General features: G+C 36.7%; 2 protein-coding genes across 2 annotated transcripts; one reads left to right on the top strand and one right to left on the bottom strand.

The window, feature by feature from the left end:
- Positions 1-10064: 10064 nt before the first annotated feature.
- Positions 10065-12140, top strand: LOC128199216 (uncharacterized). The gene is made up of 2 exons (XM_052887735.1): positions 10065-10412; positions 11362-12140. The coding sequence occupies exons 1-2, from the start codon at positions 10235-10237 to the stop codon at positions 12090-12092; spliced, it is 909 nt and encodes a 302-aa protein (XP_052743695.1). The 5' UTR covers positions 10065-10234; the 3' UTR covers positions 12093-12140.
- LOC128199215 (uncharacterized) lies at positions 10418-12590 on the bottom strand. Its single transcript, XM_052887732.1, has 2 exons — positions 12160-12590; positions 10418-11313 (listed from the first exon to the last, which is right to left on the bottom strand). Exons 1-2 carry the CDS (start codon positions 12450-12452, stop codon positions 10431-10433), a joined length of 1176 nt encoding a protein of 391 aa, XP_052743692.1. The 5' UTR covers positions 12453-12590; the 3' UTR covers positions 10418-10430.
- Between the last annotated feature and the right edge of the window lie 1889 nt (positions 12591-14479).

The following is a 14479-nucleotide window of genomic DNA, read 5'->3' as shown; positions in this document are numbered from 1 at the left end:
TAAATAGCAGTGCATTGCTCTGAGACCGAACGATTATCACTGGCAGGTATATTGTTGCCAATAGACCCGATATAGTGCTAGTCGATCGGCCAGTGCGCCGTGAAATAATTGTTGATATTACAGAAGAAAAGCTTCGACCAACACCCTATGAAGCTTTCTCTTAACTTCTGACGGCTTAAATTCATTCTTGAGACGGCGCGTATTGTGAGGAGGTTCCTCACTCTGATTTGGACACTCAAATGTCACGCAGCGGGAGCATTAATTTTATTTTTATAATTTTTAATAGTGCTTTGTATAATATATTGTAAGTATTTGTATTGTAGACACATTGTTAAAAAAATTAAAAAAGGACAAATAAATAAATAAGAGAAAAAAAAGCAGGGTGAGGGATTCAAAGCAAAAAAAAAACACTTCTTCTCGAAAACTTTTCATCTCCTTAACGAAGAAGCACAGATTGTAGGAATAATATTTTAAATTTCATTTTATCCACACTAAAATAATTGTAAAGAGGTAAAGTTTGTGAGGTTGTAAGGGGTAATCCCTGGAACTACAGAACCGATTTTAATTACTTTCTGAACGAGGCTTTCTTTTTTCTAGAAAGATTATTAGCCGCCAAAGATTGTTATTATATAGGCTATTTTTTTAGTTATAATAACTTGGGAGTCGCATCTTGAACCTTCACACAAAATAGCAAACCACTCGAAAAGAAGCTCAAATATTTTTATTACTTTTAACATGAATTTGTAGTAAATTATGAGTATAAAATGATTTACCATTTAACGATATTAGTATAGATAAACATCAAACATTCCGACTAAAGTATATTCTGTAATAACAATGAGTTAATAATAGATGTTCCGCAAACTTTAGCAATCTTTATTTACTATTATCATTATATTTATGATAAAAATTTAGTACATTGAGGAAACAGAAATATGAATCAATTTATTTATACTAGCGGACCCCCCGCGGTTTTAAATACTTAGTTCCCGTTCCTGTGGAAATATGGCTCCTCTTTAATGCATATCTTGCTAACACTAATAATGAAATTTTTTGGTAAAAGAATTTGTAAAATAAACTTGATAGGCGGAAAAGCCGAAAATTTTAAGTATTCCGTCTGCCTTCCTCTAGAACCAATTACAGTAAAAACCGATTTTTATATAGGGCTTGTGAAAATTATAATTTAAAATACCATTCAATTGACCACCTATTTCTCAAGTGTGATAATTTTGCCTCTGCACTAAGAAAATGTACATAGGTATGATCAAAATTTTTGTATAGTGGTACTTTGTGGATAGTGGCCGGTATAGAACTACTATTTTGGCTTCTGTCTATAGATTGCCACCGTTTTATTTATTTTTTTTGTTCTATTATGTTATTTTTTCCGTACTCTTTTTTACTATTAATAAGTCTTGTTGCCAACTCCCTAAATTGTGTATGTACGATCTTTCTATGAAAACTTAATTGGGTGGAATAGGCACCTTCTAGGCAAGCGTGTCAAATCTTAGACTGTATCTACACTTACCATCAGGTTAGATCATGGTCAAACGCGAGCCTATTTGCATTAAAAAAAAAGATGTCTACTAGTTTAATCATATTAACTAAGGAATTAAGTGTGAATACTTAAGCGCTCTTGTTTGATAATAAGTTCTGCCCACTCAGTTCCGGTTAGTGTGTTCAGAACTAATTTAAACTTTAAGAATTAAATTTATGTCAGGCTTAGACTTGGCTTAACTTTAGCGTGCTCAGTTTAAGCTGATAATTTAATGTTTACGCATTTATTAAGCCAGACGACTGCGTTAATTTATAAAACTTTACTGTAAAGTCACATTAAGCCTCCAAAGCGTAAAGCTTCAGAGACCAATTTTTTTTCTTTTTTTTCAATGGTTGACATGTTTGGCTGGATCTTAAGGTTGTATAGATTTGGAATTTTCTTCCCATTATTACTTCTGAATAACAGTTTTTAGTTGAGAATTGATAGTGTCACATCTTCGTGCTTCAGAAAGCTCTTCATGCCGCTTAATAACATCAGCTGATATTACAATTGCAGAGGCAATATGTGCTTAACAGCCACGTCGGTGCAATGATTCTGGCTGGCTGGTCTGAGTCTAGCTACAGACGAGCTCCAGGGTTTTTCCGTGATCAGGACAACATACAATAAGTAATTATGACTTTCAACAAAGAAAACCTTAATTTTAGCCGCAGCAAAAAAAGTTGAAACCGGTAAGTGGCACAAGTATGTCGCTCTGACTCTCTAAAAAATAGCCTGGAGTTCAGATGTCAGCCGTGGCTTGTAGAGCATGTAATCCCATCGTGCTCAGTGCGTTAGTCATTGATCTGACTCTCTAGTCTTGTAGATTTGTGTGTGTATCTATATCTATACTAATATATAAAGCTGAAGAGTTTGTTTGTTTGATTAAACGCGCTAATCCCACGAACTACTAGTCCGATTTGAAAAATTCTTTCAATGTTAGTTAGCCCATTTATCGAGGTAAGCTATAGGCTTTATATTATCCCCGCACTCCTACGGGAACGGGAACCACGCGGGTGAAACCGCGCGACGTCAGCTAGTAGACTATATATAGTGCATACAATTGTGCTGATAATTATAAGCCCCCATTCGCACGAGAGTTATTTAACGGACGTTAAAAAGCGTTCAAATACAACAAATGAATTCCCAAGTATATGTTCACACGACAACGTTTTTGAAACACGAAGCTTTTTTTCGAGCAGTGTTGCATTTTTAATTTTGGTTGTAGGAAATAGACCTTCATTTAACTTCATACCATACTTGAACGCTTTTTTAACGTCTATTAAAAAAAATTCTCGTGCGAATGCATGCATGATGCCGAAAATTCGGTTGGGAGTAAATTGTTACCTACCAACAACAATTAGGAGCATAATTGTGGGCATAAACTCTATATTCCAACGGAAAACAATAACGATGTTGGACATCAAATTATACGTCCTTGTACAAATGTAGTCGAAAAACAGCCCAAGGGTTGGTAATTTATATGTTTTATAGTGACATCTATTACATCGGCCCTTTCAGCGGGAAAATGTCATGACATCAAAATATTTATTGTTGTTTACGTCACAGAGGAATGGAATACAAGAGAGCTACGCGACGTCAATATTAATAACAATAAGACTACGCATCAGGATTTGATTAACCACATTTCGCCTGCTTACGTACTGCCTACGATACTTGTACAACGATGTATAATCTATTGATACGACTGAAAGGTTCAGCTAAAAAAAATCGGTTGTCTGTAAAGTCGGTTTTTTTTTTATTCTTTACAAGTTAGCCCTTGACTCTCACCTGGTGGTAAGTGATGATGCAATCTAAGATTGAAGCGGGCTAATTCGTTAGGAGGAGGATGAAAATCCACACTCCTTTCGTTGTCTACACGGCATCGTACCGGAACTCTTTTTTTATTCTTTACAAGTTAGCCCTTGACTATAATCTCACCTGGTGGTAAATGATGATGCAGTCTAAGATGGAAGCGGGCTAACTTGTTAGGAGTAGGATGAATGCACACCCCTTTCGGTTTCTACACGACATCCGGAACCGTACCGGAACGCTAAATCGCTTGGCGGTACGTCTTTTGCCGGTAGGGTGGTGACTAGCCACGGCCGAAGCCTCCCACCAGCCAGACCTGGACTAATTAAGAAAACCTTAATCGGCCTAGCCGGGGATCGAACCCTGGACCTCCGTCTTGTAAATCCACCGCCGTCAAAACCGGTTGCCGGACGGTTTACTGACGATAGTTGAACGTGACAACGTCATAAGTAACTGATGGAATGGTTGCATTTTTCAAATGAAAATGTTCGTTTTTCTAAAATACTGTTTAATAGTCTTTATAGACCAGAATATACTTGTTTTCTTGTAAAAAAAAGTTGGCAAACCTAGAGCGAGGGAACACACATGACGTCATCTTTTTTGAGTGTGCAGCCGGCTCCTTCGAATTATAAGACGTTGTCACGTCAAAAGGTGAAAGGTGATAATATGAGATCAAGATTCGTTCAGGCATTGAGCCGTTACAGAATACTTTTACCTTTTTATGTAATATAGCAATTTTCTGAAAATATTTCTAATTTTTTCCTGAAAGAAATCGGTTATGTAAAGTAAATATTGCTCTTAACAACTTACCTGTGAAAATTACTTTAAAAGTCCTTTATTATATATAGTAATAATGCAAACATTAATGATAATAAATACATTAATTAATTCAATCCGCAAATACCAATCCACATCGGACCATCGTGGTGGATTAGGCCTAACCCCTCTCATTCTGAGAGAAGACAGTGAGCCGAATATGGATTGTTAATCTTCCACATTACTTGATAGATTTCATAAATTATTTAATGTGGGCATAGAGACCAATTCAGGCAGGGCAGGTCTATGCATTCTAAAGGGATCCCTTAAACCTACAACCAAGATCACAAGTCCTGTGACCTGCTCGAAGTGTTTCCTCTACCACAAAATATTTGTACAATCACTGGTCGCTGCTACATGTCACGTCATAATGTGAACTATAAGGCTTCAATAATTTTCTACATCTTTGTATCCACAGGTCGCATTACACACATACCACGTTCCTATCTCTTGTCTCTTATGAGACAAATATTAAGCGCCGGGGAATATTTACAAGGAAATAAAAATGTTTTGACGCCATTTTTATTGTATCCTTTTGTATCCCGCGAATATAAAAGTAGACCCTGTTTAGTCTACATGTTATCGCTCGCTTGTTTATGATTGTATATTGAAAATTTCATTCGTAATGGAATGAAAATAGAGATAAGAACATTGGGAACCGTAAAGGAACACATTTATTTTGTGTTTTGGTAATTTTTGGGTGTATGTATAAAAGGTCTGAAAAAGCAAAATTCAATTTGTTGCGGAATTTTTCCTTTTGCTGTGTACTTATAAAATACGTTTCTTGAAAAGCCTTAACATATTAAGCACTTTATTTTGTTTTATTTTATGATATCCTGCGTAAAGACAGCGATACTGAAAGCAGTGATCGTAGTCAAGCAGCATGATGGTACTTAATACCTTGCACAAGGTGTTTGACTAGGGTAAGGATTTTTTCTCTCTACAATACAGGCTTATAATAAGTGGTCAGGGTAAGCAGTGATTTTTGGCATTCATGGACACACACCACTGATGGTAGAAGGTACTCTTCAGACAAACAAACACCACCACAACTTTTATGTAATAAGTATGTCTGTGTAATAAGTAACTTGCTACACGATTTAACAACAACTAAAAGTTATTTTTAATCCCTTGGGAAAACAACTTTGTTACCTGGCAAAGCTAATGTGAACTTGACGAGGGGTATAAGTGTAACAAACCTACATTCGCATTTATTATATCAAATCGCTGACGTCACGCGGTTTCACATGCGAAGTTTCCGGTTCCATGGGTATACTGGCATAAACTAATGTTGCGTATGTTACTTGCTGACAATGTAGTTTTCTATAAGTGTCAGAATTTTGAAAATCGGTTAAACAGTTTGGACGTGAAAACGTAACAAAAACAAACCCATATTCACAACACAATGTTATAGATACTTATCAACAACAAAATTTTCTGCGCATTGGAATAATAATAATAATAATAATAAATAATAAAAACATTTATTCAGCCAAAACAACATAACATAAATAAGAAAAAAAAACATGAGAATTAATACTAACTTAATACTAAGGCTTCGGCTGAATGGGGCGCTGCCTCAGCTCTATGCTACAGCTAAGACGCTAACTGTAGCGCTGATTTTCAGGCATGACCCCAGGGTGAGCTCACGGACTGATCGGGAAAGCATTGCGTCATTTATTGATTCCAAATTTAAAATAGATAAAATAATATACTACTATGTATCCACATATCTATAGTAAGTAAAATAAGAGAATAAAAAACAATAATAACAATAAGATATCACTAGAATAGCGGGGAGAGTTATTACAGTTCTTTGTATGAACATTTCTGCCGACGCTGCGGACTCGGTGGAAATAAGGAAAATCCTTAACGATTCCAATGAGACACATTGACAAATTGCTGGAAGAATAACGGATTCAGCGACGAAGCTTTTTCTATACCTAATTAGGAATATTACAAACTAGTATCGCCCGCGATTTCGTCCAAGTTGAAGTCGATTCTTTTGTGATAATTTGGCAACTTCATTTAAAACTAAAACTAAAAGCTAAACTAAACTAAAAGCCATGTTAGCCCTGTGGATATGACAACTGCCTCCGATACTAGAGGGTGTGGGTTCGAATCCGGTCCGGAGCATGCACCTCAACTTTTCATTTGTGTGCATCGTAGTTCATTTTAAGAAATTAAATATCACGTGTCACGAACGGTGAAGGAAAAACATCATGAGAAAACCTGCATACCAGAGAATTTTCTTAATTCTCTACGTGTGTGAAGTCTGCCAATCCGCATTGGACCAGCGTGGTGGACTAAATTCGCCTAACCCCTTTCATTCATAGAGGAGACTCGAGCTCAGCAGTGAGCCGAATATGGGTTGATAATAATGAATGATGATGATTTAAAACTAGCGGCCCCATACAAACGTTGAATGTGATTGGGAATCAAATCCAGGACCTCTGTTGAAAACCACAGCAGCGCCAGAAAGGTAGTCGAAAAAAAAAATGAAAACCATAATCATAATAAATCCACGACTTTATTTAATTATGGCTTTCAGATAAAAAAAGAAACAAAGACATTCTTAAAACATACTTGTAAAAGCTACCTATGTAAAAAAAAATGTTTAATAATCCTGAGTATAACTTGGAATTGGTAGAAAGTACTGCAGTGGAATGATGACTAAAATAACAATAATAATGAGTATCTATTTGATATACATTGATAATATGTATCCATGGGCAGGGCATATACTCGTAGTTCATAGAGCCGATGGACGTTGGGGTCCCAAGGTGCTGGAATGGCGACCCCGTGCCGGAAAGCGCAGTCGAGCATCCACTAGGTGGACCGACGATATCAAGCGGGTTGTAAGGAACTACTGAATGCTGGCGGCCCAAGACCGTTGTATTTGGAAGGCCTTGCAAGAGGCCTATGTCCAGCAGTGGACGTCTATCAGCTGTTAATTATGATGATGATAACCATGTATTCTACGCAATTTAAAATAAACGCTGTGTGATTTTTAAAGTAAAAATGAATATTAAACAAAGAGGATGCATTAGGCTACTTGGTGATAAAATGTAAAGGGATTTTTAAATTAATAAACAAGTTTTCTGTAAATAAAAGATTTAAAAAAAATTTAAAACGCTTCGTTCAGTGAAAGAAGTGTAAATAATTTGATTAAGCACGTCTTCACTGTAAATTTCATACTTTATTAAAATGCAATCTGACTTTTTTCCGCTCGGGACTCTGAAAACCGTTAACGCAATGCTTCGCGCTTAATAAATAAAGTGTTCTCCATGATACTGCTGTATAACATGAACGCCTTTTTCACTTTATTATGTCGAGGGTATCTTTGAAATGCGTCTACTTAGTAACAGTATCAAGTTATAATAGAACTAGCTGACGCCGCGCGGTTTCACCCGCGTGGTTCTCGTTCTCGTCAGAATACGGGAATTATATATAGCCTATAGTCTTCCTCGATAAATGAGCTATCTAACACTGCAAGAATTGATCAAATCGGACCAGTAGTTCCTGAGTTTAGCGCGTTCAATCAAACAAACAAACAAAGTCTTCAGTAATTGTGTGTTAAACTGAAAATAACGAATGGCGCTTTCGTTTACTTTACTAAGATATACTATAAAACCTAAAATAACATATGTACTACCTTCTGATCACTTTGAAAGCAGTGCCAACACAGCCGTTTAAATCATAAAGTTTTAGGATTTTCAGACGCTTCTTTCCCGTGTTTCTTTCAAAAAAGGCTTTAATTATACGCAACTGGCTTGGCACCATCTTCAAAGTGATCAGAACGTAGCACATACGATGTTTTTCGCTTTTTAGTTTATTTTTTTGATTTTGAAGTCAGTTGAATTTTTTGCTAAAACGATTTTAATTTAGGTGTTTACTATATATTTAGGTATTGACAATCCTTCGTAGATATCATAGCGTAGATAGATGTCATTTCCCAGTTGACATTTTAATTAACAATGGGCTTTACAGAATACATAAAATGCGGTTGTTATTGATTTGATGTTAATTCTATTGTAGCTAACTATGTCATAGTCATGAATTGGCCGGCTGTTATGAAATAGTGACGTAACATCTCCAGGCGGCTTAAGAGCTCGCACAGCATCAGGAACAGCTAATGTGCTTTAGTTTCAGGCTGACCTGGTTGCTCGCTCTATTTGTACAGTGTTTTGTCACCTCCAATTGAAACGTGCATCGTATTTTGTTCCGATATATTAGACTGGTATTATGTCTCTGAGGTATGTTTAATTGCTAAGTCTTATTATATTTCGGTTACCAAGACATTTTAATATACAGGTGGATACTGAGAACCCTTCGTGGATATATCATAGAGTAGATAGTGGATATTGTTATGTTTACATTGTGATTTTCATTAACAATGGGTTTTAAGAAAAATGCAGTTGTTATTAATATGATGTTAATTATATTAGGTGGCTAATATACACCAATGAGTTAGTGAATAGACTATTTGTTATGAAATAAGAGCTCACACTGCAATGAAACAGCTAATGTGCTTTAGTTTCTGGCTGACCTGGTTGCTCGCTCTATTTGTACGGTGTTTTGTCACCTCCAATTGAAACGTGCATCGTTTACTGTTCCGATATATTGGAAATTTAATTTATTATGTCTCAGATAGAGAGAATAAATAGTGCATAGAAATCTTAAGGGCCTGTAGCCACGTGGCACGTCGATTCTCTTTCTACAAACGATAATGCTTCGAGAACTAAAAAATGTATGGGAATGACAGATCCGATCGATAATCACATGACCTGTCGATAGCAAATGTTATTCCCATACATTATTTATTTTCCGAAGCGTTTGCGACAGTAGAAAGAGAATCGACGTGCCACATGGTACAGACCCAGATCTTCGTCTTTCTGCTTTGCAAGATACGAGAATAAAATAAAGTTAAGGCTTTTTTATGCTTTAAAGCGTTGATTTCTTTTAAAAAACGGCAAGAATTGAATTTTTAACTGGCAGAGAAATATTTTAGGTATGTAACAATATTAAAAATAAAAACATACATTTTATCTCATTTGAGTGTGTGTTAGTATGTGTAGTGTGATCTTTCGAAAAAAAAATAAGAATGGGACAAGTGTAATGATTGAGTTATCAATCTTCTAACAGTTTCTATTATGGTAGGCACGCCAGGCTTTATATAGTTACTACAATCCATACAGTATAAAAACATTGTACTTGTATCAACTTTCTACTTAACCTGTTACCCTGGTACTTTTATGTGTGTTTAAGATCTGTTACCCTGGCACTTTTATGTGTGTTAAAATGGTGGTACACTTTTTCCTAAAAATTAAGAAAAAAGTTTTCCTTCAATCAACATCTTATACTCTCTGTTACCCTGGTACTTTAACGACTTATGCTAGTTCAGCCTGGTTGCATAGAAAAAACTTCGTTCCAAAAAACAAACGGCAGGAAATACCGCGAACCTTAACTAGTCGCGGGGGCACACGATGTGTTGCCGCGGCGGTGATGCGTCGTCTTAAGCTTTGGTCTCTTGACCACACCGCATGCTGTTGCGGTGTGCGGCGCGCCGCAGCGGCACGCCGCAAAGACCAAAGCTTGACGCTGACCCGACGGAACAAAATGCCACTCTTGACGTTTATCATACGATTACGTGTCCGACGCCACGTGCCGCTCACCACAGCGGTGTGCGGCAAGAGACCATAGCTTTACATATCTGTGGCATGTCACACAATCTGGCGCCGCACCGGACTCGCAACCACCGAAATGAAGCGGAGAGGGGTGAATGCGTTGCGACTTCGGAGCGGCACCGCTCAGTTGATTATGCGTCACAACATTTATTAACAGACTGTCCAACGCTGCAACGGCGCCGAAATAACAACGTTGCGTTGCACCGCTTGTGTGGGCCAGGCCACAACTGTGCGTTGCGGCGTCGCATCGCAAAAATCAACGACGCCGCACAACGCATCGTGGAAATTTCCGATGCGCTGCGCAACGTACAAATCTGCGATGCGACAACGCGTTGCCGTTTAGTCGGTGTCCATACTTTGAACGACCTGCACGTGTTTTTTAAGCGATATGGCGGAGTACGATGTCGACCACCTGATATCTTTAATTTACGAACGTCCCGTCCTTTGGGACAAAACTATATCACAATTCAAAGACAAAAATTTAAAAACAGAAGCATGGAGGGAAGTGTGTACAAGTTTATATTCAAATTTTGAGGAGTTAAATACTGTTGAAAAATCAAAAATCGGTAAGTACTTATAAACATTTATATTTTCGTTAACTGCCAACTTAGAGCTCCAATATTACTATTAAAATAATTACAAAATTCGTTTCTGATTATGTTAGCTTCTGTTCTACTTTCATGTGTTGTTTCGTGTAAAATTTGCAAAGAATCGTCAATAATCATTTCTTCAAACGTTTGTGCGCCATCTCGATTCAATACAAAGTTGTGTAATACACAGCATGCTTTTATAATGTCTATTGTGAAATCGTAAGAAACATTAATGGGTCGGTGAAATATGCGCCATTTATTTGCGAGTATGCCAAAAGCGCTCTCAACATATCGTCTGGCTCGGCTCAAACGATAATTAAAAACTCGTTTTTCTATCGATAAAAACTTCCCAGAATATGGGCGCATTATATTTTTTGTCAGTGGTAATCCTTCATCCGCCACGAAGACAAAAGGAATTTCTTTTTGAAAGCCAGGTAACGGTTTTGGCGGAGGTATAGATAATTGACCTTTTTTTAATAAGTCGTATAGTTTTGAATTTTGAAAAACAGTGGAGTCACATTCCTTACCATATGCACCTATATCGACATATATAAATTTGTAATTCGTATCAACAAGTGCTAATAGAACAATGGAATTATAATTTTTATAATTGAAAAATAGGGATCCACTGTGATCCGGGCTCAATATACGAATGTGTTTTCCATCTAGCGCTCCTATACAATTAGGAAAGTTGGTCTTTTTTTCATACTCTTGAGCAATTTGTTCCATCAGCTCTGTTGTAATTTTTGGTAATTCCAACCTTTTAAGAATGTTCCATAAAATACGACAAACAAATTTTACTATTTCTGTTATTGTAGATTTTCCACGATAATATGTGAAATGCATATCTTTAAAAGTATTTCCCGTCGCCAGGTACCTGAAAAAAAAAAAACAAAATAAATCATTATTCTTCATATTTTTTTAGGTAACGATGTCATAAAAAAATGGAGAGGAATCAAGGATAATTTTACAAAATACGAAAAAAAATTAAACGAGCAATGTAAATCCGGAGCTGGGGCCAAAAAAATTAAACAATATCATCTATACGACCAGCTCCTATTTCTGAAAAAGAATTTTCAAAATAAAACAACATCAAGTCTTGACGATGAAGAAATAAGACCAAGCACCTCAACCCAACAAAGCCAGCAACCTGTCATGCCACGTTACCAGCCTGCATCGCGTAAAAGAAAAATTGACGAAGACGAATTTGAGAAGAATATTATAGCTGCTTTAAAAACACCTGAAAGTAGACATTTATCTTTTTTTAAAGGAATTTTGCCATCATTGGAAAAATTGAATGATAATCAAACAATAATTTTCCAAAGTCGTGTCCTACAGATATTAACTGATTTACACCAACCATCATACTATCCCAGCCACTATCAAACTTCACAAACATCCGTCCAAGCAAACTATCAAACATCTCAAACAACTGTTCAGACTGGCTATCAAACAGCTCAAATGTCTATGCAGAGTGGCTACCAAACATCCATTCAACGCAGTGCCTTCCAAAGCGGATGCGAAACATCACCGGCACCTATGCAATCGTCTCCACAAACGCCAAGGAATGATGATGTAAATGAGCCAGAACAAATTAATTTCGATGAGGAACTAACAAATTTGACGAATGACACACAATCGGAATACGAGTTTTGAATAACACTAAATTGTGAAAATGATTAAACAGTATGATTATAGTATAAATAGTTTATTTTTTTCTTACCTTATAGTTAATCCCAGCATCTCCAGAGGTTCGATGGGTTTTCTAAATATGTATTTCTTTTGTAAATGAGGCTTTATCAAACTAAGAAGCTCTTCAAAACATCCTACACTCATCCTAAAGTAATCGAAAAATTTAACCTCGTCCACTTTTAGCGCCTCATATTTCCTTTTGAAGTGGTTTCCATCTTTATTCATAATTGTCAGTAATGGGTGCACCCAGTACTTTCTTTTCTGTTTCTTTTTCTTAATACGCCTTAACGCAAGCAGAAGTAGAACACGCGCAGTGCGATCCATGTCTCACTAGAAACTGAAACGTTGGTTAGCGTCTTTACGTACGATGTCGTATGCGATGAAATTTTTGCGTTGCGACATCGCATCGCATAGCTGTGCGATGTTGTTTTTACGATGCGACGCCGCAACGCACTGTTGTGGCCTGGCTGCTGATGCGGCTGATGCGGTGAAGTCTTTGCGATGCGGCGCCGCAACGCATCGTGTGCCACCGCTCTTAGGTGTCCTGTATCCAGGTCAGCTTACAGTCGCTCCAGCTAATGCATTGTTTGCTACTTAAGCGCCGATAGAGCACTTAGTGCACGTTACGAGATACAATTGAACCCATTTTCGAATAAGCTTACATTGTACTAGCCTTAAAGTACTACCTGTTAACTATTACCCGTTGGCTAAAGTAGTTTCCTGGTTTTTACAGGTAGTTTTTTAAAAAGCTGAAAATTCTTTACTCAATGGAAACAAGTCAAAATGCAATAAAGTCCATAATTTTGCTAGAATGATGATTTTCTGTTTTTCATTATATACTCAGAGGCAAAATTATCCGTCATATTGAAGTGGTCAGATCTTAAAAGTGGTCAGATATATGGTTTTGTTCTAATTTAGGTCGATTCTGAAAGACTACACTATCACAAACTATCTGTAAAACCTTAATCTTTATGATATTCTTACATGGCTTAAATTAATACACCACCGGTTTAGCACCGCCTTCAAAGTGATCAGCAGGTAGAACATAATATGATGTTATTTTTCGCTTTTTAGTTTAGTTGGTATGTTTTATGTTTTTGAAGTCGGTTGTATTTTTTTATAAAATTTTTTTTAAATCTCGAAATTTTTTCATTACAAAAATAAGAAAAAAAAAAATTGTTATTTATAGTAAAAAATATAGTTATGAAGTCGGTTAAAAATGAACAATATTAAGCAAATATTACAAAACTGCATTAAATTGTTAAAATATTAATTATTGTTTAAATAGCGGAAGCCTGCGACTCCGTCCGCGTGGAATTTAGTTTTTCACAAATCCCTCGGGAACCATGGATTTTTCCATAATAAAAAGTAACCTAGTAAGTATGTGTTAAACCAGAATATAATTTATCTCTTCTTCAAATTTCAGGTGATTTGGTTCAGTAGCCGAGGCGTGAAAGAGTAATAAACATTCATACCATAAAAATCATCAGGTTTTCGCAAAACTCGGGAATCCATATTGATGTTTTCGGGATAAATAGTAGCCTATTTGTTAAACCTGAGTAAAATCTATTTCCATTCCAAATTTTAGCCAAATTGGTTCAGTAGTAGCGCCGTTAAAAAGTAACAAATATCCAAACAAACTTTGGCGTTTCTAATATTAGTAAGAAGTAGGATTGATTAACATGTGGCAACCCTAAACTCAATTGCCGCAATAAATTGTATTTGGTAATGTATGAGAAATAGCGCATTCGGTAGAAATTGAAATGTCTGTTGTGCGGTAGCCACCTGTTATTGATGATAGCAGTTTATCAGTGATTTGTGTTCCCACCACGGCTTCCAGACTTCAATAGAATAAACGAAAATACCTAAAAGTATAACCACCCTATTAAAATACATAGGCAGTAGAAGTAACTCAAATATATTATTCTCTTAATTATTATTAGCCTCTGTTGACCCATTAAATTTTTTTTTTGACGACCTCCGTGGCGCAGTGGTATGCGCGGTGGATTTACAAGACGGAGGTCCTTGGTTCGATTCCCGGCTGGGCAGATTGAGATTTTCTTATTATTAGTCCAGGTCTGGCTGGTGGGAGGCTTAGGCCGTGGCTAGTTACCACCCTACCGACAAAGACGTACCGCCAAGCGATTTAGCGTTCCGGTACGATGTCGTGTAGAAACCGAAAGGAGTGTGGATTTTCATCCTCCTCCTAACAAGTTAGCCCGTTTCCATCTTAGATTGCATCATCACTTACCATCAGGTGAGATTGCAGTCAAGGGCTAACTTGTAAAGAATAACAAAAAAATAAAAAAAAACCGCATAGTAATCGGTCCATTCGTTTAACACCTACAACC

The sequence above is a fragment of the Bicyclus anynana genome, chromosome 2 (genome assembly GCF_947172395.1).
Source record: "Bicyclus anynana chromosome 2, ilBicAnyn1.1, whole genome shotgun sequence".
Classification (NCBI taxonomy): Eukaryota; Metazoa; Arthropoda; class Insecta; order Lepidoptera; family Nymphalidae; genus Bicyclus; species Bicyclus anynana.
Note: the sequence above shows the minus strand (reverse complement) of the source record. Positions and strands in the feature narration are given on the sequence as shown.